At 36.9% G+C, this 27,807-nt stretch overlaps 1 protein-coding gene across 1 annotated transcript in view; it reads left to right on the plus strand.

The window, feature by feature from the left end:
* LOC150087355 (uncharacterized) overlaps positions 1–27,807 on the plus strand; it is a 224,242-nt gene that overhangs the window by 87,599 nt on the left and 108,836 nt on the right. The window contains exon 5 of the mRNA XM_090372018.1: positions 16,703–16,813. Coding sequence (XP_090228144.1) covers positions 16,703–16,813 — 111 coding nt within the window. The remainder of the gene's footprint in view (positions 1–16,702; positions 16,814–27,807) is intronic.

The raw sequence follows: 27,807 nt of genomic DNA on the forward strand, positions 1-27,807 counted from the left end.
GGTCTATTATTTTTAATTAATTTCTCAATGCCTATAAATATTCAATGATGGAATCTGCTTTAGACTCAGAAATACAGATATTAACCAGCAGATTCTTAAACAGGGGTTACCCCTTTGCTACAATAAACCAAATTAGGGTACAAGCTAACGATAGGATACAAAAAAAACTATGCTAACCAACAATAGTAACATCAAAAAATACTTTATTTCTGTCTCATATGTTGAATAGTGGCACAAACAGCTTAACAGATTCTTTACAGATAACAAATTTAAAATTGTGGCCAGACAAATATGGAAATTACACGCTGTATTGAACAATCGCTCAGTCCTTTCCCCTTTCGCAACACAAATCAGTGACCTGGTATACAACATTTCTTGCAGTGATTGCAACTAGTGTTATCAGCGCTCGACGCAGTGTATGCTGGACGTAAGATTAAAACAGCATGCATCCTCAGTTTGTGCTTCTTGTTTCACAGCATCAGAATTGGCCTTTCATGCCATTAACAAAAACAATACATTTTTATTCAATGAGGCCAAAATACTTAGTGTCCAACGTAATTATACTAGATTATTAATTGCAGAAACCATTGAAATTAAATTACACGAGAATTCTATTAATGTTCGTCATCCATATCTAAATCTCTGATTTGTGGTCTTTTATCCGCATGCATGCATGAGGACAAATAAACGTGGTCTTTTATGCACATGCGTGAAGACAAATAATCTCTCCATTTAAGATTCTGACTCACACATACTCGGTAATTTCCATTCCTGAAAAAGCCCTGTCAGCTTCAGGAAGGGAAGTCTTTTTTCAAAATTTGTATTGAACTTGCGGTTTTAATTTTTTAATTAATTTTATTACTGTTTTTAGTTTGTGTAATTTTATTTTAATTTATTTGCTGGAGAGTGTCATTAGGAAGTGTTCTAAGTATCATATTGAGGTAAATTTCTCTTATTCTTCTACATAATTTACAACACATTGCTTTATTATTACTAGAAAACCTAAATTTCTGTTCAGGCAGATTTGTTTATATGTAATGTATTTGTCTCCGCCTTTGTTGGAGGACAATTATTAATTTGACCAGTGAGCAGATATTGGAAAAACGTTTTGCTGATGGGCCTTTGGGGGAACGGTTAAGTTACATGTAACTGGAAATTTCTCATTTACTTGATTAATTTTACATATAATAGTAATTGTGAAAATGTTAAAATATAGTGATATAACTAATATATTATGCTAATTCTAATATATTAGAATTAACCACTGTATACTTATTGCAAACCTGTTTACAGAACTAGGTGGAGGGGGGGATGGTTAGACTGGCCGATGCATACTTTTAGTATTTGCCATTCACAGTTTTGCCTGTACCTCATCCCCGCAATTAGTGAAGGACATCTGTAGTTTAAAAAAAAAAGTTGAGGATCTCTCAAAAAATTTCCCAGACCCCCCCCCCCCAACTATAATTCTGCCTCATGCGTTGTCATTAGGTACATTATATGTGTCTAGAGGCATAGCTAGGTTTTCAGTGCCCTTGGCAAATTTGTGGCTACGCGCATTATTTCGATAATTAGTAAAATCCTAATAAATAATAACTGCAGTCGGATGTCCGTTTAACAAACTTCTTTATAGTGAATGTTTCTATTTAGAGATAAATGTTTTCTTTTTATCGAATTTTTTTAGAATTTGCTAAATAGAATTTTATTATTTGCCGAATTTTTTTTTTTTTTATTTCTTCATTTTATGGAAATGAAAATTTTCCTTATAATGACTGCATTACGAGACTTAACTGGGTACATATCGTTCGTACCCATGGCCTTCAAGCAAGCAATAGTGCTGTTTTTACACCCGAATTAAAAGATAAAAAGATTATCATCTGCAACTCAGTGGGACCCCTAAAACCTATCCGACTACTTGTCCCACGTACCGAGAAGTCGAGCTGGTCAACTACTTTCTGTGTATCCATAGCCAGTTGGCAGACCAAGGTGTATTAAACATTTGGACAATAGGCTCTGGTCAACCTTCTGTTGTAAGCACCCTGTTAGAGATTTAGAGAGTGGTTTCCTTTATCCCGACAAGCGGTTATCTGTTGTTTGCTGCGATTCGCAGCAAACAACAGATAACCGCTTGGAAGTGAAATGGCACCGTTTCAAAGCTATTGGCCTGTCATCGAGCACAATATAAGATACAGAGGAAATGATGCCACCCACACTACTACGTAGTTTTTTCTTAAGAGTTCTCTGTGGTGTATCCACACCAATATTATATAGATATAAAACTCTTACTCTTAACATATTATGCCTTGTTGCATTTAGTTATTTTTTAAAATTATTTCACTTTGTACTTTTGTTGCTAACAAATTAATAAATTCATTCTAAATTTCTGGAGATAAATAATTAGTGTGGTGTTTAATATGCGATTCCAGAGCATTTTTCATACCAACGTCAAATTGACTGACAAATTTTATCAAGTTTAAAAATACGCCACAATTTTTTTTCTTCAGTATGTAGACGTGTAAGTATCTTATGTAAGGCAGCTCCCAAACGCTAGTTTAACTCTGATGTGGTACACTGTGATGTTACAAAAACTCTGCAGAAAGGCCAGAAATGTGTGTAATGCTATGTTTGTGTCGTGTATGTGTTTGTTATGTTGTTTAGTTGTTTCTGGCCGCTTTGCTATCAGGAAGCAACAAGCACCAGCGTGGTGCGTCCTGATACCCATCTATGCCACGAGGAGGCGGGCCACAACTGAGTGCGAACCACAGCAAACCTCGAGTGTCATGTACTGAATGTCAAAATAATTCAAAATATGAGCAAATAAAATTAAATTTAACAATAAATTAAAAAAAAAAATCAGAAAAATTAAAGATAAAAATAAGTAAAAAAATATAAAATAAAAATAAAATTCAGTAAAAATAAAGATAAAAATAAGTTAATAAAATGGGGAAAAAAAAAATAATAATAAAAAAAAAAAAAAAAAGACCCCACCTCAGGACCAGCCTGAAGTTAGCTGAAAATAGAAGTCAAGAAGACACTGTGATGTCACTCGGTGTCATACACATTTGTTAACCAACTGTCCAAGTCGAAGATAGTGGTGAAATGGTACTTGAGCTAAAAAAAATTGTGGTAGTGACGATGGTGGTGGTGGTATCACAAGATGGCGATGATAGAGATGCTGGTCTGGACTGGAAGTAGAGCTGGAATAGGAGTAGTTCCTGAAATTGGGGCACTACTGATGATTTGTCCACAAAGGCTTTATGTGCAAAATCTTGCAGAAGATGAAATTTTTCTTTAGAGTCCAAGAGAGAAGACTCATTGCCGGGGGAGAATGATTGACACACACCAGACAGAGGCTGACGGAGATCCAAGTAATATGAACAGGTGAAAAGAACATGCTGCCAGTCTTCTGGGCTGCCACAGTTACAGAGGGGTGAATCAGACAGGTTAAAAATAGCAAATTTAGCACAAAGGGAACCATGACCAGTTAGAAGTAATAGAGTGCGGAGACTCGGACTGAACCATTTTAGAATAAACTTTTGTAAGGCAAAGGACACAGATGGAATAAACTTTTTTGTGACCATATCTTTTGAAGAAGACCACCGATCTTGCCAGAGTTGAACCAGGTGGTTCAACTCTTCGATTTTAGGATCGCAGTGGATATTAACAGTGAAGTCTAAAAAGTCAACTCAAATGGCATGTCTAAGGTAATAGCAAAAACCTTGATAAGCAATTTGGAGATCCAGGGGTAGGCAACCATTTAAAACCCGGAGTGCAGCTGTCGAGACGGTGCAACATGTACGACTCATCATAAAGAGCATAAGTCTTTGGATAGAGGAGAGTTTCTCTTGGATGGCAATCTTCTTAGTATACCAAAACCAGGCGCCAGTGCCATAGGTACAAGTCGGAACAAACACCACTTTGTACAAAAGACAAAGGGTATGATGGTTAATACCCCAGAATTGATGCGAAATACGGACAAGCATAGATGTATACTTGACTATTTTATCATGAAGGTGCAAGATATGTTTCTGGAAGTTTAACTTACTATCTAGAATAATACCCAAAAATTTATGCGAGTCAACCATGGAGAGAGAGAATGACCAAAAAGTTTAACAATCGAAGGCCTGAAAACGTTAAGGTTGCCCTTAAGATAAAGAAGCTTAGTCCTGTTAGGAGAAATGGTAAGTTTATTAATAGCGGACCAAGAGCACAGATCATTCATAATGCCACTGGCAGTGGTTTCCAAAGAAGCACGAGAATTACCAAGGAAAAGAAGGGTTAGATCATCGGCATATGGTATTTTAGAAGCATTGGGAGTTGAACGGAGAAGCCACTCATCTAGAACCAAATCAATAATTACTAGCATGTCCACGAAATGCCAAATTATTTTCAGCACAGAAAAATATATATTTCAATATTATTTTCAATATATGACGGCATTTCGATTCTTGTGCAGCGTCGTCAGTTAGTACACCTTTTTGAAGACCCTTTTCTAATAATTTCCATTTCGTGAAATTGTTTGTGTTGTAATGAATCCAAATGTTCTTTGGATTTAGGTGTTTCCAATCCTTAAATCCATCTGAGCTGCAAAATGGAACATTATTTGTGTCAGATACAAATAAGAGGCACGGAAAACAATATATTGCATCTTTGTTTTTACAATAAAATAACCATTTCTTCTCTTTTTTTTCAATACCTTCATTTTTGTATTTCAACGAATTATTGAAACATCCGCCATTAGTGACAGGATACGTATTTAAGACTATATGTTCGGGACTGTGTTGCACCATAAAAGATCTGTTTTTGTGGGCATTAAAGTTCCATGTGGTCAGATCATTAAAATTCAGACTTACATGTTCCATGTTAATATTATTGCTGCCATTATTTTCTTCTGCCAACTGTTGTTGGTATTGTCCACACTTTCTAATTCTTTTAAAATAACTTCAACTGTTTGAGCTTTTCTTGAACTTCCATTTCTGTGGCATCATCATTTGTTTCATCTTCATTCGAATCATGTTCGTTTTCTTCGTCACTTTCAGGTTTGGAGTGGCTTATTGTAAGCCAGTTTTATAAACTAGAGGAATGTTTTTTTCTAATTTCTCTTTATGCAGTCTTTCCACTTTTTTTCTTTGGTGGCATGTCTAAAATTAATTTGCCCTTTACTGTTTTATTTAAATTATAAATCACAATATTCACAATTACCTGTTTATATAGCAATCACAAAAACACTACAACTTATAACTTATTCAGTTTGTACACAATGCGTGAATTCCGAACTACTATGCATTTGAGCATGCGCTGATGAAGCCATCGCCTGATTGGTCCCTTCAAAGTTACATTCTGAACAGCAAATAGATCTATGATGCTATGCAGTATGTACTCAGATGTAAGGATGCATGCAGGCTTGAATCACCGTGTGAAAATTAATTTTCACCCTCCCCGTGCTGTCCTCTCGATTCAACATCATCGAGGGGTGCCATTTCATCAGCTAGCCTCTGATTTCGAAATAGCTTGGCACTGTATTGATGTAGTCTGTCAGTGGTGCCCTTGGCACCTATCCCAATGCCAAGGCATTCCTACGCCACTGTTTGTGTCATTATGATCTATGGAAATTTTGATGCTGTTATATGGCCCATGTCTCAGTGCTGCCACATACAACTGCCTAATGTGCAAAGGAATTTTCAGAGACAATTGCCATACTTGCTTATGTCAAAACTCTGGCCTTGTGACTTGTTCATAATGATTGCAAAGGCCAACAGTATTGGAAACTATGCAGCACAGTTTGAATGAGAAGTTCAAGTTGCCACTGGTATCCAAGTGAATGCAAGACTTGGACATAATTTCTTTCACATTACACATATTTATTAAATGAATTATAATAGGTCTGGAGGCCTCATTTCAAGAAGGATGTAGGGATGCTGGAATGAGTACAGAGAAGGGCAACAAGATTAGTGAATGGAACAAAGGGGTGCTCTTACGAAGAAAGTCCTAAGTTTTGCAAATTACAGTGTCTGGAGACTAGGCACCAGCGAGGTGATCTGATAGAGGTGTATAAAGCCTTGAATGGTTTGAGCATGCTCAATGCTGATGGGATTCTTCCTCTTGCTCAGAATAATCACCTGAGAGGGCATAAATTCAAATTGAGAAAAGACAGATGTAGGATAGACTTGAGGAAATTTACCTTTAGCCAGCAGGTGGTTGGTTGGTGGAATAAACTTCCATCCCTTGTCGTGGAAGTTGATAGCCTAAATAAGTTTAAGGCTCAGCTGGACAGGTATTTCGAATGAACAGAGGGGTGAAGTGGAAGTGGTTATTTTTTATTTATTTATTTATTTAATTTAATTTTTTTTTTTTTTTGGCTGATGCGCATAAGCTTGCTTTCTTGCATCAAATACCTCTACTAATGCTAATGCTAATGCCATTATACAGTTGTTGTGCTGACGGAACCAAGCTGCCTCCTATGCTGATTTTCAAATGCAAAACAATGCCAAAAGAAGACATTCCTCGAGGAGTGATTGTCCACGTTCATGACAAGGGTTGGATGGATAAGGATGGGATGAAGATCTGGTTTGAGAAAGTTTGGAGCAGGAGACCAGGTGGGCCCTTACGCAAACCTGACCTATTGGTGCTTGATCAGTTAGGGCACACATAACAAAAAACACAAAGAAGATTGCTGCAGAGCAAAAAACAAAACTTGCCATCATACCTGGAGGCTTGACATCCCAGCTCCAACCACTTGATGTCAGCATTAACAAACCCTTCAAAGCTGCCATGAGAGACGAATGGAACCAATGGAGGAAGTCTTCTGGGGACAATTTGACACCAGCAGGAAGAGTGAAGAAACCAACTATAGGAGAAGTTTGTACCTGGGTGAAAAGATCCTGGGATAATATCAAGATTGAGATCGTTGTCAAGTCATTTAAGAAGTGTGGCATTTCAAATGCCATAGATGGAACTGAGGACGAGGCAATATATGAAGACAGTGATTCGTCATCAGACACAGATGAGGACAAGCTAATGGATGGGAGTTTTGACAGTGATGAGGAGTTGTATGAATTTTATTATGAATAAAACTGGAGTTCAATAACTTTATGTAATACATTTTTTTTTCAAATTTCGGGCCCTAAAATTAAGGTGCATCTTGTACATGGGGAAATACAGTAACATTTAACAAAGCATCCCCCTAATTGCATACACTGTTGAAATGCGAACTAAGCAACTTAAAAGTATTGAAGCATTATATCCTTTTAATGGCTTCTAGAATCATTGTTATAATTAAACTAAACAAGTTAGTTAGCTAATGTGTGCAGTTGTTACATTTCAGTCACATTTGATTTTTTCTTAAATTAAGCGTTTTTTTTTTTTTTTTTTGAGATTCTAATACCTTTCATGCTTGGGGTTTTCAGAAAAAAAAACCAAAAAAAAAAACAAACCACCATATGTGGCCTTGTATTGTCATAAAACAGCAATTATCAACGTCTCAGTGGTGTTTTTCTGCAAATTGAGTCCTTAAATTAGTAATGAATAATTAATAATTTCTCTTAGAAATGTGCAATATGTTGAAGTACTCACAGTATTTCCAGGCATTTTGAAAATGCACAAGAAAAATGACATGGCAGTCCCAGAAAGTCGTCATTACCTCCCCTACTTGAAAGCACAGCCTTAAACTTTTTTGTGAACTAGAATGCATCCATTCCATTAATGCATGTTTGGATTCCATTACATTTAAAGTTTTTGTTGTTGTTTTCATCCATTCAGTCACGGCTGACTTACAGAGACTTTATAAGCAAGCTGCCTGTATGCTGTCTGATCTTCAACAGCTTTTTTCAAGTCCTTCATGCTCATGCCAGTGTCGCTCTTAATGGTGCCAATCCAGCATGTTCTTTGCAGACCTCTTCTCCTTGTTCCACTGACCTTTCCTAGCATTATCGATTTATTCTTGAGCTCATTCATAAAGTTTTCCGGTGATAAATACTGGAGTAGGTCACCATGTCTTTCTCCAGTGGTCAAGAAAGAAATGGTGACCTACATTTCTTCATTTAAAGTACCAATTTATTAACTACTACCTAGACTGAAGTCTATCTGTGGATATTTCATAAATTTTATTAGGCAACAGGAGAAGTTATAAGAACTAAAATGAGTAATTAATATAAAATAAAATTAACTCAAACTAACATCAAATCAAATAGAGTAGTGTTTCCCAAACTTTTTTGCTCATGTCCCTTTTGGCTTTGAAAAGTAACCACAGATCCTCGCATCCTAGCTCACTTAAATATGGGGTGTCCAGATGATAGGTATCCAAAATTAAAAATTTATATCTTAGAACTGATTTATTATATGTTTACAATCTACCTTTTTCAGACTGACACAAAAAATAACTGAATAATAAACTATCACTATTTGAGTATACAAAAAATAGTGCCTCATAGGCTACTAGTGGGAAGAATGGTGTTGTTTTTTCATCTCACAAAGTCCTTTAAAGTTGGGAGTGATTGTAGACAACTGAATTCTCATGTTGGGTGCTACATCCAGTCTGTAATGATATTTAGATTTTGTTTAAAAAAATAAGTAAAATCCAAAGTAGTCATTACGGAATCCCCCTGGGAACTGTTCGCAGATCCCAAGGGACCCGCGGAGCAAAGTTTGGGAACCACTAAAATAGAGGATGAGTGCCAGTTGGCCGCAACTAAAAGAATTGTGACTTTTCTGTTATGATGAAAGAAGCCCTCATCCATCCCAGTGAGTTGAGCTACCATGCCAGCCACTGGGAGGTAGTCCTCTACTATCTAACTGTTCTTAAAATCCTCTGCTTGAAAATTTTAAAAATACAGCAGAGTCCCGATTATCTGAGATAATGTGGACGTAGGGATCCTCAGATAATCAAAAACTTGGATAATGCAGGTTTGGTAAATTATTATTAAACATAATGACTTTTAACTTATACAATAGAACACTTTTATTTAAAACTGTTTTATTACAAAAATTAAAAAAAGTGCACGTATAAAAATTACAAGTCATAGACACTTAGTCATTAGCACACCTTAATATCATATAAAAAATTCCTTAATGGTTTCTGTTTCATAGATGCTCACTATCTTATTATACACTATCATATATATTTTCACTATCACATACAAATGCTCTATTTGAACACTATTTTTCAGTTTCCATTCTCTTTCTCCTCCAGTCCCCTTTAGTCACTTCACCAACACCTAAGTCACTAGCCACTGTTTTTATTGTTTCTCCTTCGTAGCACACGCTTCTTGATTAGACCGGGGTTCGAGCCCGTGACCACCAAATACAGAGGATGCGGAAAGGTCAGGGAATGACCACCGCATATTCCCAGAGCAATATGGCCTTAGTTGCTAATGCTCCTAAAAACCAAATAACAACAATATTGTTTCTCCTTGATCCAAGCATTTGATTGCATTCAAATTCATATCAAAGACACAACAACATGCTTCCATTTTCCAGTCATAGTGCTTACACTAACCCTAATAACATAGATGAAACATGACAAATAAAAAAATTAGAAAATTAGAGAGTAAAATTTTAATATCTTTTTTATTTATTTTTTATTAATTTTTTTAAAATTAGAGAGTAAAAAGTCACAAAATCAAACGGAAAAGATCAGTATGGCTCAACAGTCAACTGGTGTGAGTTTCTGCTCTGTACTGAACTATGTACTCTTGTCTTTGATGACAAAGTTTATACAATTTTTTGACAGTTCACCTTGGATAATGCGGAACCTCAGTTAAATGAGTCTTGGTTAATCGGAACTCTACTGTATAATCATTAAAATAAGAAAATAGTCTTTTGTCAGTAAACAGGATCCACAAAATATCCTGATTTAATACTCCATCTGATCTTTCTAAATATTATCTTAAGTTAACATAATTATTCCGTTCGAACATAATATGGGCAGACTTCTCAACTTCACCACAATTACATAGGTCACTTAAGGACAAACCTAGCTGACATAATATTTGAGCATGTCCAGTGATGAGAAATGTGGCATTCAATTCAAATCACCTGCCAAGCTTCATTAGAAACTGTGCAACAAGCACAGGTTGTACTCAGAAGTGCAAATCGCTCTGTTTTCAACAAATATTTCTAATAACTGTATCTGAAATTCTATGTACCCAAGTTTCAGAAGCATTGGTCACTATGGGGATAAATAAACAGTCATACAATAAATTGAGAGCATCCTTTATTTCCCCAATGGACTCTAATCGCTCTTCTGAGTTTGGTACACAATAAGCAAATCTTATTCTTTAGAAATTTCACATACTCTGTAAAGAAAAGCCACTCCTCTTAAATACAACTCCCAAATATCTTGTTGTTCTGACATACCTATGGGAGATCCCCTGTGCTTGCACAACTGAATGTCTATTCATGCTTAAACATCCTTTAAGCAACATATGCACTGTTTTCTGGGATATCTGCAATTTACATAGTTTGCTACAATCCATAAGTATTTCAAGAGCATTTGATGCTCTAGCTTCAGTTTTGAGTTTCCAAAAGACGAGAATGGCAAGGTCATCACCATAAGCCACAAATTTTGTACTCTTAATTTCTTTATTTAGAAACTCATCAAATAGAATATTCCAATCAAAGGGACCTATCACTGAGCCCTGTGGACAACCTCTATTTACACCCCTCTTTATCTCACTATATTTAGTTCTACAGATAATTTCTCTATCACAAAAATAATTCCTGAAAACTGAAAACAAGTTATCTGGACAACCAGTTAACCTTATTCTTGCCAGGATCCCCTCTCACCAAAGTCTGTCAAAAGCCCTTTTAAAATCAACAAATAATCCAAGAACATACTGCCCATCAAACTTCTGAATGCTGTGAATAACCTTATAAATAGCATCCTCAGTAGATATTCCTTTTTTAAAACCATTTCATTTAATCGGATTAAATCAGATCATTTAAGATCCGATTTGTAAAGACATTCTCAGAGTAGACGTCTTTTTTTTTTTTTAATGATAACCCCAAACACAAAAGGTATCAAAACCTATAGTACTTAGTATCATGCATGAGATGGAGGAGGGGCAGTAGGATGCCAGAAACTTTGCTCTGGAGGCTAAACATGGGTTTCACCACTTCAAGCCTCCAATAAGCAAAGTGGTAGTATTGCTGCACTGGTTGATTAGTCATCTGCCTAGTTTCAAGGGTATCCCAAAGATCTAAAATAAACCTCAAGGCAGGAATAGGAACCTTATTATGTCCGTCAAACAAATAGTTCTTTAGTTGATTCCTAATTTTTTTTTTTTTACATAATCAGATCCTTCATATTCGGATTTCTATAACACTGTCATCTTTCCTCTTTCTTTTATTAGCTCCAGTTTTCTTTCCTTGAGAAACACTTCCTTTATCTTTTTTTTAGATACTGATATATCACCACTTTTAGCTTTAGACTTCTTTTTCTTAAAATTCCTCTGAGATAGAGTATTTTGTGGAAGATATGAGAGCAATGACAACCTGCCCTTAACAGGTGTTCTTGAGGTGCTTTTTTACCAGAGAACACTTTTATTTCTGTAAGTTTCTCTCCTTGAGAAATTATACCTTTTATTGATTTCTTCTCTCTCTCTCTCTCTCTCTCTCTCTCTCTCTCTCTCTCTCTCATCTTCTATCAGGCGCCTCGGTAGCCAGGTGGGCAGGAGCAGCAGCGTGTAGCACACGCTTCTTGATTAGACCGGGGTTCGAGCCTGTGAGCCACCAAATATGGAGGATGCGGAGAGGTCAGGAAATGACCACCGCATATCCCCAGAGCAATATGGCCTTAGTTGCTAATGCTCTTAAAAAAAACCAAATAACAACAATAACATCTTCTATCAGAAGACTCAGTCATCATTAAATAAGTATAAATAAAAGTCAAAAATTAAAGGCAGATTAAAGACAACTATTCACAATATGTACAAACCAATCGGCTTTATGTGAAGGTGCAAGGATTAAGAAATCCCTGATAATAAATAACTCCAACACTAAATGGATTAATAAAATACCAGTAATTACTATCCTGGTTAGGAAAAACATTCACCCCCCATGTTTAACAGGAAGGTGGTTCCCAGGAGCTTTATAGCCACATGGACAGAAATGCTAAGATTAAGTTGATTACTCTATGCCAGTAAAAAAATTGCCTGTTTAGCCAGATAGGGGAACCCCTGCTTGCGCACCCCAGACTGCGAGGAAGTAGGCAGCCAAATCAAAAGCAATACTAACTCAAGAAAAGAAAATACAGTAAGTATAGCACACGCAACCAATGAGCACAAGTCACTTATTGCACAAGCATTGCCCCGATAATTCGGGGCAATGCTTGTGCAATTGTATTGAGCCTAGTAGCCCTCAGACCTCCCACTTTCAACTAGTTTGAAAGTGGTTGACCCATGATTCCAAATCCATTTTTGATGATGCAGAGGTTGAAATTTATCTGTGTTGCTGATAACAACAGCAACTAACATCTTTTTATACAGCAGGTTATTTGTAAATGTACTAGGCTTACACTGTGTTTCAAAGGGCTATACAGAGCATAAGCCCCCGTGGTCAGGTTTAACCTACTCTGAAATAGTAAAATCAATCCAAAATGATGCAATGAAATTAGGCAAAATAAAGATAATGATGATAATAATAATGAAATAAGGTGAAGAAAGAATTGTGACATAAACCTAGGAATGGCAGTATAATAGATCCCTTTAATATGCATTAAGAGCAGAATAATGAAATGAAGAGTGCACAGAAATGTGCTAATTTATGAGACAAATTCCATGTAATTAACCATGGTTGAAGTGACAAAATATCAGGTGGGAGGACATAGATATTAAAGCTAATTGAGTCATTAATAATATTAATGGCTCACAAATATCCATCAACTTATAATAAAAGAGACTCCTTCAATTTCAATGTTGTCAGCTATACACACTGGCACTCCGATATCTCGAAAAAAGTACATTCAAACGTTATTCTTTCACAATGCTTCAGAATAGCTAACATATGTAACAGTAACCGGCCGATAAAGCATAATATAATAACCCTATATAACAAACTATTGGACAATCAGTTTCCGACAGCCTAACTTCACTACCACTTCAACAAAGCATTCCAAATCTTAAAATATAAGAATATAATTAACCAATCCCTAGATATGACAAATATATTAGCATAATGACATCCTCTACTTCCAGGCTGTGTAAATAATGTATAAGCAATACTCCTTAACCTTTTTGGTGTCTTACAGCCTGAAAAACTTGTGCCCATAGATTGGTTATCATAGGAGTATTTTTTTTTCACTATTTTTATTGGCATTATATGTAATTATATTTTCATCATGAATGGTAATAAAATCTAAATGGTAATATAATGGTCTACCTCCAACATTATTAACATTATTGACTTAAACACATGAGACACAGCCCCAGAAATTACGTTCAGGGTCCTTCTACAGGAATGGGCTAGCGACCCTGGACTACCCGAGCACCACTAATTCCTCTCATCCTCACTCTCCTTTTTACTGTTCTGAATCCCTATCTTTTATTTCTTGTGCACGATTAGGTTTCGAAAGCAATATCAAGATGCTGTTTTACTGCTATACATACTGACTTCGCTTCATACAAAATTCAGTGTCTTTTTCACGCTATTTTGTATGTTATGCCTTCTCCCCTATCCTAGGACTCGTGACCTCATTGTGTTTAATCCCCCAGTCAACCCCATACGTCCTATTGCTTTCCAATGCCCGAGGTCGCTTTTACATACCATATAGTCATTGAACCAAGCACGTAGCATTCTTTCTCTCCCCGCAGTATACCGGACGACCATCCCCACTCCTCCGGCTTGGAAATCAGTAAGTACGATTCATGACCGTCTGCTCCATCTCGTGATTTCAAATTTCAATGATCTTTAGTAATTTTTTACTACCTATATATTGCTTATTCTCTATCATTTCTCCGCCTCTGTCAGGTCAGCCATGATATATACGTTAGCATTATGATTAACCTGGCTTCCGAACATTAACAATAAACTAAAAACCTGGTATCTTTTTACCACGTGCTATGTATATTTCATGTTAGAAACAGAGGCCTTACTTTTTGCTGCATTTTGACTGATTTTGACAGCTGGCCCTTGTTAACGATGTTGAAATCATCTGAAGTACAGCACTAAGTACTTATAATATTTTTGACTTTCTGTGTTGCATGTTTGAATTGTGTTATTTTATGACTGCCTTTCCATTTTAGCCAACCTGTTGGTTAATTACACTACCTGCTGTTCTTTCTCCATACTAAAAGCATAACCTCCTATCATTTATTTATAGTTGTTGGGTGCCTTCTACTCTACATAGTAGTTGTTTGTTTGTTTGTTATTTGGTTTTAGGAGCATTAGCAACTAAGGCCATATTGCTCCGGGATATGCGGTGGTCATTCCCTGACCTTTCCGCATCTTCTGTATTTGGTGGTGACGGGCTCGAACCCCGGTCTAATCAAGAAGCGTGTGCAACGCACTGCTGGTCCTTCCCACCTGGCTACGGAGGCGCCTCTACATAGTAGTAACCCAGGTGTATATTCCTTCATATATTCCTCTTATTACAACTTCTGTACCTATTACTTCTATTCTATATATATAGTATGTAGAAATTGTGAAGAAGATTTTTGTTTAGTCCTATTGAATCTATGGTATACACCAGAAGTGAATTTGATGAAATGGATAAGGAATGTAGCGATATATGGTAGGATGAGGTGACCAGGTAAGATATGAAAAAGAGAGAGACAGATAGTTGGCAAGAAACTAACATAAGAAATGAAAAGGCGACCAAAATAAGACTCATTGCATTGTTTTTCACAATTTCAGTGTCTTCATCAGAGGCCATCCACCGAAATTATGAGAAAGACAGCAATGTTCTTGCTTCTGTTTCCGACATGTTCTGTATGCTATAATTTTATAGCATACTACACTTACTTCCTTGATCTTGAAATTACAGTAATAAACAACAAAGATACCGTCAACCTGTACAACAAACGTGATGCATTTAATTTTAATATAGTCAACCTCACACAGTGGCATTCCATTATATCTAGGGGAGTGCATGCCAATGTTATATAGCACAAAGGATCAGGATAGCAACCATCAGCAGCAATAAAGAAATAACCATCAATAACATCAAGATGCTATACAAAAAACTGACAAACAACCTTTTTCCTACAGCATATCTTTGCTACCACTTCAGTAAAGCCCTCAACATCGTCAAACATAAAAAAACTGTGACATCAATATAAACAACATAATCAGCAATAATTGATGACAAAAAGCCCTACACACCAAGTTTGTAAATAGTGTATATACAATACACTAGGCCTCTGTGGTGTCTTACAGCTTAGAAAACCTGTACCCACCAATTGGCCTAACCCAGTGTATTAACCATGTATATAATTTAATTTTTAATTTTCATTTCATTATCTATCATGTTTTTCTCACTCACACAACTGACCTTAAATACATGATGTACTCACTCCCAGACCTTCATTCAGGGTCCTAACTATAGGAACAGATTTTGCAACCCCGAACTACCTGAGCCAAACTACTTACCTCTTTCATTCATCTTTCTTCTTTACTTGTCCCTACTTCTTATGTCCTGTGAGCCATTAGTTTATCGAACGCAATATGCAGGATACTACCTTCTTACTTTACCCAATCTATTTTTTGCCTTAACAAAGTTTAGCTGCTTTTCACCACTACTTTGTAAGCTGTTATATCTCTCAACTGTCTTGGGCACCATGTATTTAACAGCGTTCATAATCACATATTGCATTTCAGTTTATACATACAACTAGCCCACAGACACCTTACCATGCAATTTTTTTTTTTTTTTTTTTCCCCCGCACCATTTTCTAACGCTAGGAACCGCTATACATAAATATACTGGCACGCGGACATCTCGGTAATTTGGTCGTTTTTCAGTCTTACAAGGTAACGGTAAGTTCCTTTCTTTTTGCCTATTCCTGCATTCCGATATCATTACTTCAGTTTTTTTCAATTCTTTTTACTTGCTTCTGTAAGGTCATCCCTGATCTGTATGCCCTACATAATATAATTACATTTATTGGCACAATTTATTAGACCTTATTCTTGCTGCAAAATCTCAAAATTTCAAATTTTGTTCTTAACTCGTGTCTACAGCACACGTGCACCATAGCATACAGAACATGTCAGAAACAGAAACAAAAACATTGCAGTCTTTCTCACAATCTTCGTGGATGGGCTCTGATGAAGACACTGAAATTGTGAAAAACACTGCAATGTAGTCTTATTTTGGTTGCTTTTTTATTTCTTATTTTAATTTCTTGCCAACTATCTGTCTCTCTCTTTTTCATATCTTACCTGTTCACCTCGTCCTACCATATATTGCTACATTCCTTATCCATTTCGTCTAATTCACTTCTGATGTATACCGTAGATTCAATAGGATTAAACAAAAATATTTTTCATACTTTCTACATACTATATATATATAATTTTTTTTTTTTAATACTGAAGTATTTATTAATAACATACTTTTATTAATAAATATTAAAGTAAATACTTAGATTAGACCATTGATTCAATTTTAAAATACTTTGCACAAGTTAAAAGTTCCTACTTCAGAATTTTTTTTTTTTTTTTTTTTTTTGTATTTTATAGTCATGCACATAAATTGGCAATTGTTTTTAAGCTTTATAGGATGCTAGAACAGTGTTTGGCAAGTGTGAATGCCCTGTTATATAAACATCGTATTGCAGTAGGACTTGATGACCGTGGAAAGTTATCTTGCCATAAAGTTAATGTATCCTTTTGAAACATGTTTCTAACATAATAATTTAGTGCACATTTATAATTGCTAATGAAATAAACTTTGTATTTGTTAATAGCTTTATAATTGTTTTAATTGGCTAAGTATATTTGCAAAATGTTACATTTTCATTCACAATTAGCTTTGTTCCCAAGTGTTCATTATATCCTTTTCTTTAATAACTTTTCTATTTGCATGCCTGTTATAAAATATGAAGTGAAATAATTTAAGGTGATTAGACGTTCAAAATGCACTAAGATGTTTTCAGAAAATTTGAGTGACCCTAGATTTATTTTATATTAATCAGCTGTAATGATTTTCTGTATCTGTGCAATCTGGAATAAGGTAGTCACTTTTATTTCTTTTTCTTTTTTTCTTCTCCGTGATTGCAGTTTGACTTTACAAATTTTCTTTTGTACTCCAGTGACACATTTTTCCATAATTTGCCTTTTTTTTCTATATAGAATCTTCATTAGGTGTAATATTTTAACTGTGATCAGCATAACTTACTTGCCATTGCCCTAATTTAGTATCTCATTAGCAGGATTGAAAATACATATGCTTTATCTGAATGTGTGTAAATTTGGAGCAACCAAAGGAAGACTGTACTCTAATTTAAAAAAAAAAATGATTAAACATAAGAAGCTAGCATTATACATTGACACTGCACCAATTCTATTCATTAGAACTGTATACATCACAGGTGTATTCTTATGACAAACTATTTTCTTATGGGAAAATAATTGTCCTATTTCTAAAGAAAGCTTATCAGATCAAAATAAAATACACCAAGGTTTTTAGTTCTCTTATATGTGCACATGTATATACGAGTGGTAATAACCTCTGAAAGTAGTTGATGATAATTGTATATGTATGAGTGGAAATGTATTTATTAAAATAGGATATGTACCAACCCTTTCAGGTGCTCCGCTGCTAAAGAAGAGTGTTAGTGAACGTATATTAATAGAAAAAAAATTTAGCCAAAGTAATAAGTTGAAATGTACATACTGCAAGCTGCCATCCTATGAGAAGAAGTGAAAGAAATGTGTAAGGAAAGAAGATATAAAAGGCTGAAAGAATATCAAAAATACTTATCATTTAGAATTAGCAGAGGCATACAATGCAAGAAAGCAAGCTTATGCAGCATCAGCCAAAGGGGGAAAAAAAAAAAAAAAAAAACCCTCCCATTTCACCCCTCCATTCGTTCCAAATGCCTGTCCAGCTGAGGGTGCCTCCATAGCCAGGTGGGTAGCAACAGCAGTGTGTAGCACACGCTTCTTAACTAAACTGGGGTTCGAGCCCATGACCCCCCAAATACGAAGGATGCGGAAAGGTCAGGAATGACCACTGCATATCCCCGGAGCAATATGGCCTTAGTTGCTATTGCTCCTAAAAACCAAATAACAACAACAACAGCCTGTCCAGCTGAGCCTTAAATTTATTTAGGCTATCAACTTCCACAACAAAAGATGGAAGTCTGTTCCTCAAATCAACTACCCGCTGGCGAAAGGTAAATTTCCACACATCTATTCTACAACTGTCTTTCCTCAATTTGAAACTGTATCCATCAGGTATTTAATCTGAGCAAGAGGAAGAATCCCATCAACATTCAGGTGCTCAACCCATTCAAGGCCTTATACACCTCAATCAGATCACCTTACAGGTGCCTACTCTCTCTCCAGGCGCTGCAACTTGCAGAACTTAAGCCTTTCTTGGTAAGAGCACCCCTTGGTTCCCCTCACCAATCTTGTAGCCGTTCTTTGTACTGGTTCTAGCAACTCTACATCCTTCCTAAAATGAGGCCTCCAGACCTGTACACAGTCCTCTAGGTGTGGCCTGACCATTGCCTTGTACAACGGGATAATCATCTCCCTGTACCTGCTAGCAAAATTGCCATATATCATTGACAAGACTACTCCATGACCTGCCCTGGCAGCCCATCTGCACTGTTCAGCAAACTTCATATTTGACTGAACAATTATCCCCAGGTCTTTTTCACTTTCCACTACCCTGAGTGTAGTACCACACAAATGGTACATTTCTCTTCGGTTATTGCTACCCATAAACAGTACGTAGCATTTGTCAATGTTAAAGTTCAGTTGCCACTTCTTAGCCCAGTTGCCCAACTTATCTAGATCGAGTTGGAGTAGCATGCTGTATTTACGGTCATTAACAATCATACCAACCTTTGTATCATCTGCAAACTTGGACACTAAACCTGATATACCTTCATCAATATCATTGATAAATATACAAAACAACAATGGGCCCAACACCGAACCCTGGGGAACTTCACTAATAACATTTGTCCACGAAGAGCAGTGTCCATTGATTACCACTCTCTGTCGTATCCCACTCAACCATCCCTTTATCCATTGTAACAACTTACACTTAATGCCATACCTCTCCAATTTGTACAGCACTCTTGCAAGTGCAACAGTATCAAAAGCTTTCCTGAAATCCAAGTATATGATATCAAAATTATTTTTGGAATTCGGTTCCTTTGTGACCACATCATAGTATCCAATCAAATTGGTCAGATAAGACTTTCCTTTAACACACCCATGCTGTGTCTTAACTATTACTACAGTCTTGTCTAGATGATCCTGCAATGCTTCTTTAACCAGTGATTCCATTATTTGCTCCAGAACATGATAAACTAACAAGGTCTGTAGTTACTTGTTGTCACCTTTTGAACCCCTTTTGTGAATCGGTGATACATTTGCACACCTCCAGTCCATGGGGATCTCCCTCTGAGTCTAATGAGGCTCTCTTAATTATGGCTAAGGGTTTGCTTACTTCCTTTTCTGCCTCCTTTAATATAACTGGATAGATCCCATTCACCCCAGGTGCCGTTTTTATGTATAACTTAAACAATTTCTCCTCCACTTTGCTCTAAGTTATTACAAAATCACTTAGTGCCCTGTTAGTTTGATAAACTTTTGGCACTCCCCTCATTGAATAACTCCTCATGTGTGAATGTAGATGCAAAATACTCATACAGTTTATCAGCTACCTGAGCATGATCATCAATAGTCAACCCATCTATATTAAATGGTCCAATCCAACTCATCCCTTTCCTTCTAGAGTTTACATAAGTAAAGAAGTCTTTGCTGTTTTTCTTTGTATCCTTTGCCAAAGATTTCTTGTGATCTGCCTAACCTCCTTTACGACTTGATTACAGACTAGTTTATACCTGCCATAGGCTTCTGTGTCACCTGATAATTTATATGCATCCCATACATTTTTCTTCTCTGCCATGAGCCTCGGCGCCTCCGTAGCCAGGTGGGAAGGAGCAGCAGTGCATAGCACACGCTTCTTGATTAAAGCGGGGTTCGAGCCCATCACCACCAAATACAGAGGATGCGGAAAGGTCAGGGAATGACTACCGCATATCCCGGAGCAATATGGCCTTAGTTGCTAATGCTCCTAAATAACAAACAAACAAACAAACAACAACTGCCATGAGCCTCATTAATTCATATGACATCCATTTTAGGCCTAAACCGTGAACAGTATTTCTTAGTTGGAATGAAAAGCCTAGTAGCCTCAAAAATTAAGTCCCTGAAGGCTTCCCATTTAGAATTTAACGTTTGTAACATCATCAGTTGATCCCACTGTACAGAATTTAAAAACTGTCTGGGACTCCTGTAATCCCCTTAAGAAAGCAAAAGCCCTTCCCTTTGGCCTTAATGGTAGTTACATCTTTAGTAATTCCCACATCAGTACATTGTGATCACTGTCACCCAGTGGTTCCTTTATCTGCAAATTCTTAATGCATGAATAATCACTGCTGATAATCAGATCAAGAGTATTACTCCCTCTGGTTGCCTTACGAACATTTTGCTGTAGAAAACAGTCATCCAATAAATCCACAAAAGTCGTGCTAATGTACGAGTGACCAACCCACAAGTTCCAGTCAATATCTGGAAAGTTAAAATCCCCAATTATAAGGCATTCTGATTTACTGGCCCACTATTTCTCTGCACAATTGCTCATTATACTCATCAGATTCATTAGGCCTATAACACACACATACTTGTTGTTGTTTGGTTTTTTCGGAGTATTAGCAACTAAGGCCATATTGCTCCGAGAATATGCGGTGGTCATTCCCTGACCTTTCCACATCCTCCGTATTTGGTGGTGACAGACTCGAACCCCGGTCTAATCAAGAAACCTGTGCTACGCACTGCTGCTCCTTCCCACCTGGCTACGGAGGTGCCCACACACATACTCTCATTTTTCCTTTCCCAATGCTTAGGTCACACCAAACAGACTCAACATTGCATTGTCCACTAACATCAATTGGATGCACTTCCTTAGATTTTGTGTTACTTAACTAACAGCATAACCCCTCTTCCCTTCCTGTCCTATCTGTCCTTTCTGTACACATTGTATGCTCCAAATTCCAATTCTGCACTGCTTATATCTGTGTGACACCACATTTCTGATATCCCAGCAATATCTGCCTTTGATGTCTTGAATAGCACTTTAAGCTCATCAAATTTATTAACTATACTCCTAGCATTGGTGTACATGCAAGTATACCTGCACCTGTTCCTACTCTTGGTTATCCTAACACAGCCCATGTATTTACTTGTTGACTCCCAGCAGTACTGGAAATGCTGCTCATTCTAATAGAAGCAGCGCAAGAATCACTTTTTCCTCTGCCTGCGACCACTGTTAAACGTTTAGTCTGTGTATCCCCCTGGCGCCTCCGTGGCCAGGTGGGAAGGAGCAGCAGTGCATAGCACACGCTTCTTGATTAGACCGGGGTTCTAACCCATCACCACCAAATATGGAGGATGCGGAAAGGTCAGGGAATGACCACCGCATATCCTGGAGCAATATGGCCTTAGTTGCTAATGCTCCTAAAAACCAAAATAACAAATAACTAACTGTGTATCCCCCAAAGTTGGAACTTTTCCGACCCACCTAACATTGCCTCGATAGCATCAGCGAATATTCTTGCACCCTTTCTATTTAAGTGTACCCCATCCCTGTAGAAGCAGTCTCTCCTGTGAACAAGCAAAGACCAAGCTGAAAAAAATTCTACCCCATGAGCCTTGCACAATCTCTCCAAGGCTGAATTGAGTAACAAGGCTGTCATCATATACTCCCTCCTGTCGTGTCTGGGAAAATTGCAGACACTTTCACATTCAACCCTAACTCATGACTTTTTTTCAACATTGACCTGTACTTGTTGAGTAAATCTGCAGATCTTTTACCCTTAATGTCATTAGTTCCAAAGGGTACAACAGTATCATCTTTTGTGCCCTTAAAAGATGATATCTGCTCTACAACATCATCAACATTTGCTTCTGGCAGACATACCCTGTTCCTGTTCCACCTATCCTTCTTGCATAGTATATTTCCAGTCTCCCTGACAATAGAGTCACCAACAATAATTGGTTCCTTTGGGATCAGCGGCAGCACCTTCGAGATTTGATTAATGTAATGATATAATACTGATTATATATAATACAGAATACCAGCACTGATATACATTACAATGTGAATATTGTGCAGATTTTGCTATGATATGAATAAAACACTGCTGATAATAATATTCAATTTATAAATTTTGATATAATGTGAATAAAAACACTACTGATAATAATATTCACATTGTAACAAATTTTCACAATATTCATGTTGTAATTATGTACATTTAAGCAAATAAAGTCAAACTGTTTTAAAGATAGATTGAATTTAATTAATAATAGGATGAATTAAAACTTGCCTCTTCACTAATGACTTTTATTATTTGCTTTTATTTGCTATTATTTGAGCCTTTGTCTTTTGCCAAAGCCAATGACTGCAACCTCTGTCATTCCATTCTTCCACATATGTTATCCTAATGGCATCTAAAAGTAAAGCTGAATTACAGGTAACTTTTGTATAACATGATAGTTTAATTCCTGCAAAATCTCATATAATGTAAAACCGTGTTATATGGGACTAAGAACCAGTACAAAAAGTGGGTTTACGTTCCAAAAGCTAACAAAAATACACTATTTTTGTTTTTTATAACTATCAGAAACTTAATTTTTGTAGTAGTAATAACTTAATATTTTAACTTTATTTTTATAATAGTAATAACTTAAATAGTAATAACTAAACAAACATCTTACGTTACAAACTGTGATACTTATATGTCAGATAATGTATGTTCATTTAATTTTCTTCCTCTTCATTGCTGCTAAGCACAATCTATTCTGCAGCATCTAGATTTCGTGTACCTTCAGCTCTCTTTAAACGTAACGAACGGCACTCTTTGAAGTCACAATTATTTTTTATGGTCTCAAACAAGCACAAGTTCAATAGCACAGAACCCAGGGATCTCCCAACAAAATACAGTGGACCCCTGCTTTAATACGATTCGTGAAAATCGGAAGATTATTTTCAAGTTAGCAAAATAAAAATATATTTATGCTTACATACATAGCTTAATTAATACATACTGTAATATGTACATACTAATTGATATTTCTATTCGTTGACTTTTTTTTTTTTTTTTGGTTGTAAAATTTAAAACAGTAAAACTGATAAGCAATTAATAACAAAGAACCCTTCAGGCACAAGTAGCAACAAATACGATATGCACAAGTGAGATACAGAGTAATGAGTTTTGGAAAATTTATTTATGTTTTTTTATATGATTGAATATTTCATGGAAGGGAAACACATTTCACCATAATAACGTGAAAACCCACAGAATTCCAACTATCGGTACTATGGCAAATGCAAGAAGATCGAGTTTACTGCTTGTTTATAATTGATTACACTAACAAAAAAGACCAATAAACCGGAAACTGCAAATTGTTTTATTGTTTTATCGTAGTGACCTCCAGAAATGTGCTTTGAGCAGCAGCAGCCTGGAAAACAAGATGCAGGGGATTTCAGAGACTGCTGGGAGTCATTGCGGTACAAGTAAACACATGGGTTGTGTTACGATAGCTAAGAATAGGAACAGGTGCATGTATACTTGCACGTACACCAATGCTAGGAGTTTGGTAAATAAATTTGATGAATTTGAGGTGTTGGTCAAAACATCCAAGGCAGATATTGTTGGGATATCAGAGACGTGGTGTCTCACAGATATAAGGAATGCAGAACTGGAATTTGGGGAGTACAATGTGTACAGGAATGATGGGAAGGGAGGAGGGGTTATGCTATTAGTTAAGAAACACGAAATCCAAGGAGGTACAGCCAGTGGACATCGCTGGACAGTGCAGTGTGGAGTCAGTTTGGTGTGACATAAACACTGGGAAATCAAAATTGAGAGTAGGAGTGTGTTGCCTAATGACTCTGATGAGTATAATAAAAACTGTACTGGGAAATAGTGGGCCAGTAAATCAGAGAGTCTTATAATGGGGGATTTTAATTTCCCAGATATTGACTGGAATTTGTGGGTTGGTCACTCACACACTAGCAAGACTTGTGGATTTATTGGATGATTGTTTTCTACATCTGCATGTTTGGGAGGCAACTAGAGGGAGTAAATACTCTTGATCTGATTATCAGTAGTGATTCTTCATGCATTTAGAATCTGCAGATAAAGAAACCACAAGGTGACAGTGATCACAGTCTGCTCAAGTGGGATTTACACAGAGGTAACTACCATTAGGGGTATAGGGAAGGGTTTTTGCTTTCGTAAAGGTGACTACAGTGGTCTCAGGCAGTTTTTAAATTCTATACAGTGGGATCAACTGATGATATTAACAACAGCGAATTCTAAATGGGAAGCTTTCAGGGACTTAATCTTGGAGGCTACTAGGCTTTTCAAAGCAACAGAGAAATACTCTTCAAGGTTCAGGCCTAAATGGATGTCAGATGAATTAATTAGACTTGTGGCAGAAAAGAAATGCACGGTATGCATATATATAATCAGGCAACACAGAAGCCTACAGCAGATATAAGCTAGTCTGTAAATGAAGTCACAAAGGAGGTTAGGCAGGCAAAGGCAGATAACGAGATATTTTTGGCAAAGAATGCAAAGAAAAACAGCAAAAAGTTCTTTGCTTATGTATACTCAAGAAGAATGGGATGAATTAGATTGGTCCACTTAACGTAGATGGTTTGACTATTAATGATCCTGCTGAAGTAGCTGATAAACTGAATGAGTATTTGCATCTACATTCACACATGAGGAGTTATTCAAGGAGGGGAAAGCCAGAAGTTTATCAAACTCTAAGAGGAAGTTAAGTGATTTTGTGATAACTGAGAGCAGGGAAAGAAGAAATTGTTGAAGTTGAACATAAAAAAATGCAAGTGGGGCAGATGGATTCTATCCAGTTATGTTGAAGGAGGCAGCAAGGGAAGTAAGCAAACCCTTAGCCATAATTATGAGAGCAATCTTTAGAGTCAGTGGGAGGTGACCATGGACTGGAGATGTGCAAATTTGCAAAGGGTGACACAAATAATTATAGACCTGTTAGTTTAACTTCTTTTCTGGGGAAAATAATGGAGTCACTGGTTAAAGAGTTGATACAGGACCACCTATACAAGACTGCAGTAATAGTTCAGACACACATGGGTTTGTTAAGGGGAAGTGTTGTCTGACCAATTTGATTGGATGCTATGATGTGGTTGCAAAAAATAATTTTGATATCATATACTTGGATTTCAGAATAGATTTTGATACTGTTGCACATGGAGGACTGCTGTTCATATTGGAACTGTATGACATTAAGGGCAAGTTGCTGCAATGGATAAAGGAATGGTTGAGTGGGAGATGGCAGAGAGTAGTAATAAATGGACTCTGCTCTACTTGGAGTAATGTTATTAGTGGGGTCCCCCAGGGTTGGGTACTGGCCCTATTATTGTTTTGTGTATTTATCAATGATATTGATGAAGGTATATTAGGCTTAGTGTCCAAGTTTGCAGATGATACAAAGGTTGGCAGGGTTGATAATGACAGTAAAGACAGTATGCTACTGCAACAGGATCTAGAAAAGTTAGGCGGATGGGCTGAGAAGTGTCAACTGAAGTTTAACATTGACAAATGCAAAGTACTTCATATGGGTAGCAGTAATCCAAGAGAAACATACCAATTGTGTGGTACAACACTCAGTGGAGAATGAAAAAGACCTGTGGGTAATTATGCAGTCAGATATGAATTTCTCTGAGCAGTGCAGACATGCTGCCACAGCAGGTCATGGAGTTTTGTCAATGATATATAGAGTATTTTGCTAGCAGGGACAAGGAGGTGATTATTCCTTTGTATAAAGCAGTGGTCAGGCCACACCTTGAGTACTGCATACGGGTCTGGAGACTTCATTTTATGAAGGATATAGAGTTGCTAGAACGAGTACAGAGAAGGGCAGAAGAGTGGTGAGAGTTACAAAGGGGTGCACATATGAAGAAAGGCTTAAGTTCTGCAAGTAGCAGCATCTGGAGACTAAGTACCAGTAAGGTCATCAGATCGAGGTGTATATAAGGCCTTGAATGATTTGAGCAGGCGCAATGCTGGTGTAATACTTCTGCTTGCTCAGATTAAGAACCTGAGGGGGCATTGATTCAAATTAAAGAAAGACAGTTGTAGAATAGATGTGTGGAAGTTTGCCTTTAGTCAGTAGGTAGTTGATTGATGGAACAGATTTCCATCTGTTGTGGTGGAAGTTGATAGCTTAAATAAATTTAAGGCTGAACTAGACAAACATTTGGAGTGACCGGATGGGTAAAATGGTAAGTTTTTTTTTTTCGGCTGATGCTGTATAAGCTTGCTTTCTTGCATCATATGCCTCAACTAATTCTAATGCTAAAACTTTTGCTTTTGGGAAAATTCAATTGAATTTTCCCAAAAGCAAATGAGAGGATCTTAATTCACACCACAGATCTCCTACATACAAAGAGATCACCTCTTTGTATGCGGATAAAAGCTTTGAAATGTATTAGAACATTTTAGAATTAAAGAATGGCAGACTTTCAAATGGCTCTGTGGAAATGTGTAGACAATGTCCAGAGCAGTCTCTCTTTGATGGGTAGCTAAGCAGCAATTAATCTATGTCAAGGATCCTCAAATAATTAGGAAATTCATTAGGACAGTAATTATTCTCCACTCCTCTATGCCACTGAAGTGTGCGCATCATCAACTATTACAACGAAGAAGCCAATCCTCGCTGCAGAATTCTGGCTCCTTAAATGGGCTAACTGGAAAGCATGCCTCCCACCGCTGGACAGAACTACAACCTTAGCTACTTCACTGGGGATGCAGTGACTACCTGGTATTGTTGAAGTACAGCGACTGGTAGCCACAGTTAAAATGGTCATAGACCAAATCACAACACCGTCCATTTGGGGTTCGTGTTACTGGGGAATACCCAAGCCAGAACTTCGGTCAACTCCGATGGTCTGCGCGAATCATTGGAGGCTGCATATCTCAGATCGCTTCCTCCTAAATCAAATTCTAACAGAACTACAGTACCTTGATGCTGACTTGAATAAGTTCTACTCCAATAAAACCTATAGGAAAAACGTCTTAGCAGCTTGCTCAAATCACAGAAGTCACTAAGAACAAGCTCATGCACCTCTTCACACCATCTGCCAAGCTCTCCTGTGCTACGACAAAATTTGTTTGTTATGTGTGGGGGCAAAGCCTCACCATCCTCTTGCATCTTTAAACAAGAGCACATCGATGCATCTTCACAGAGAAGGCAAGAGTGCCATTCGTGTACAGGCAGTTCTCGACTTTATGAGTTAATTCGTTCCTAGCGTGCACTCGTAAAGCGGGAATTTATTTCCCATAGACATAAGGTTAAAAATAGGGGTTACGTTCTCAACAATGAAATTAATTAGCTAATTAGGTTGTTTAAACATGATTGATTTATCGAAAAAAATGAAAACATAGCATGTAAAAGGAAGCAAATTATAATAATAGAGAAATTATTTACGACTTACAAATGTTAAAGAATGTTTTTTTCTTCGTCATCATCGACTAAATGCACACGTTGATTACGCGTTATTGGCTCGGCACTCGGTTTGTT

This window comes from Mastigoproctus giganteus, chromosome 4 (assembly GCF_048544385.1).
Source record: "Mastigoproctus giganteus isolate SK-2022 chromosome 4, ASM4854438v1, whole genome shotgun sequence".
In the NCBI taxonomy this organism is placed as follows: domain Eukaryota; kingdom Metazoa; phylum Arthropoda; class Arachnida; order Uropygi; family Thelyphonidae; genus Mastigoproctus; species Mastigoproctus giganteus.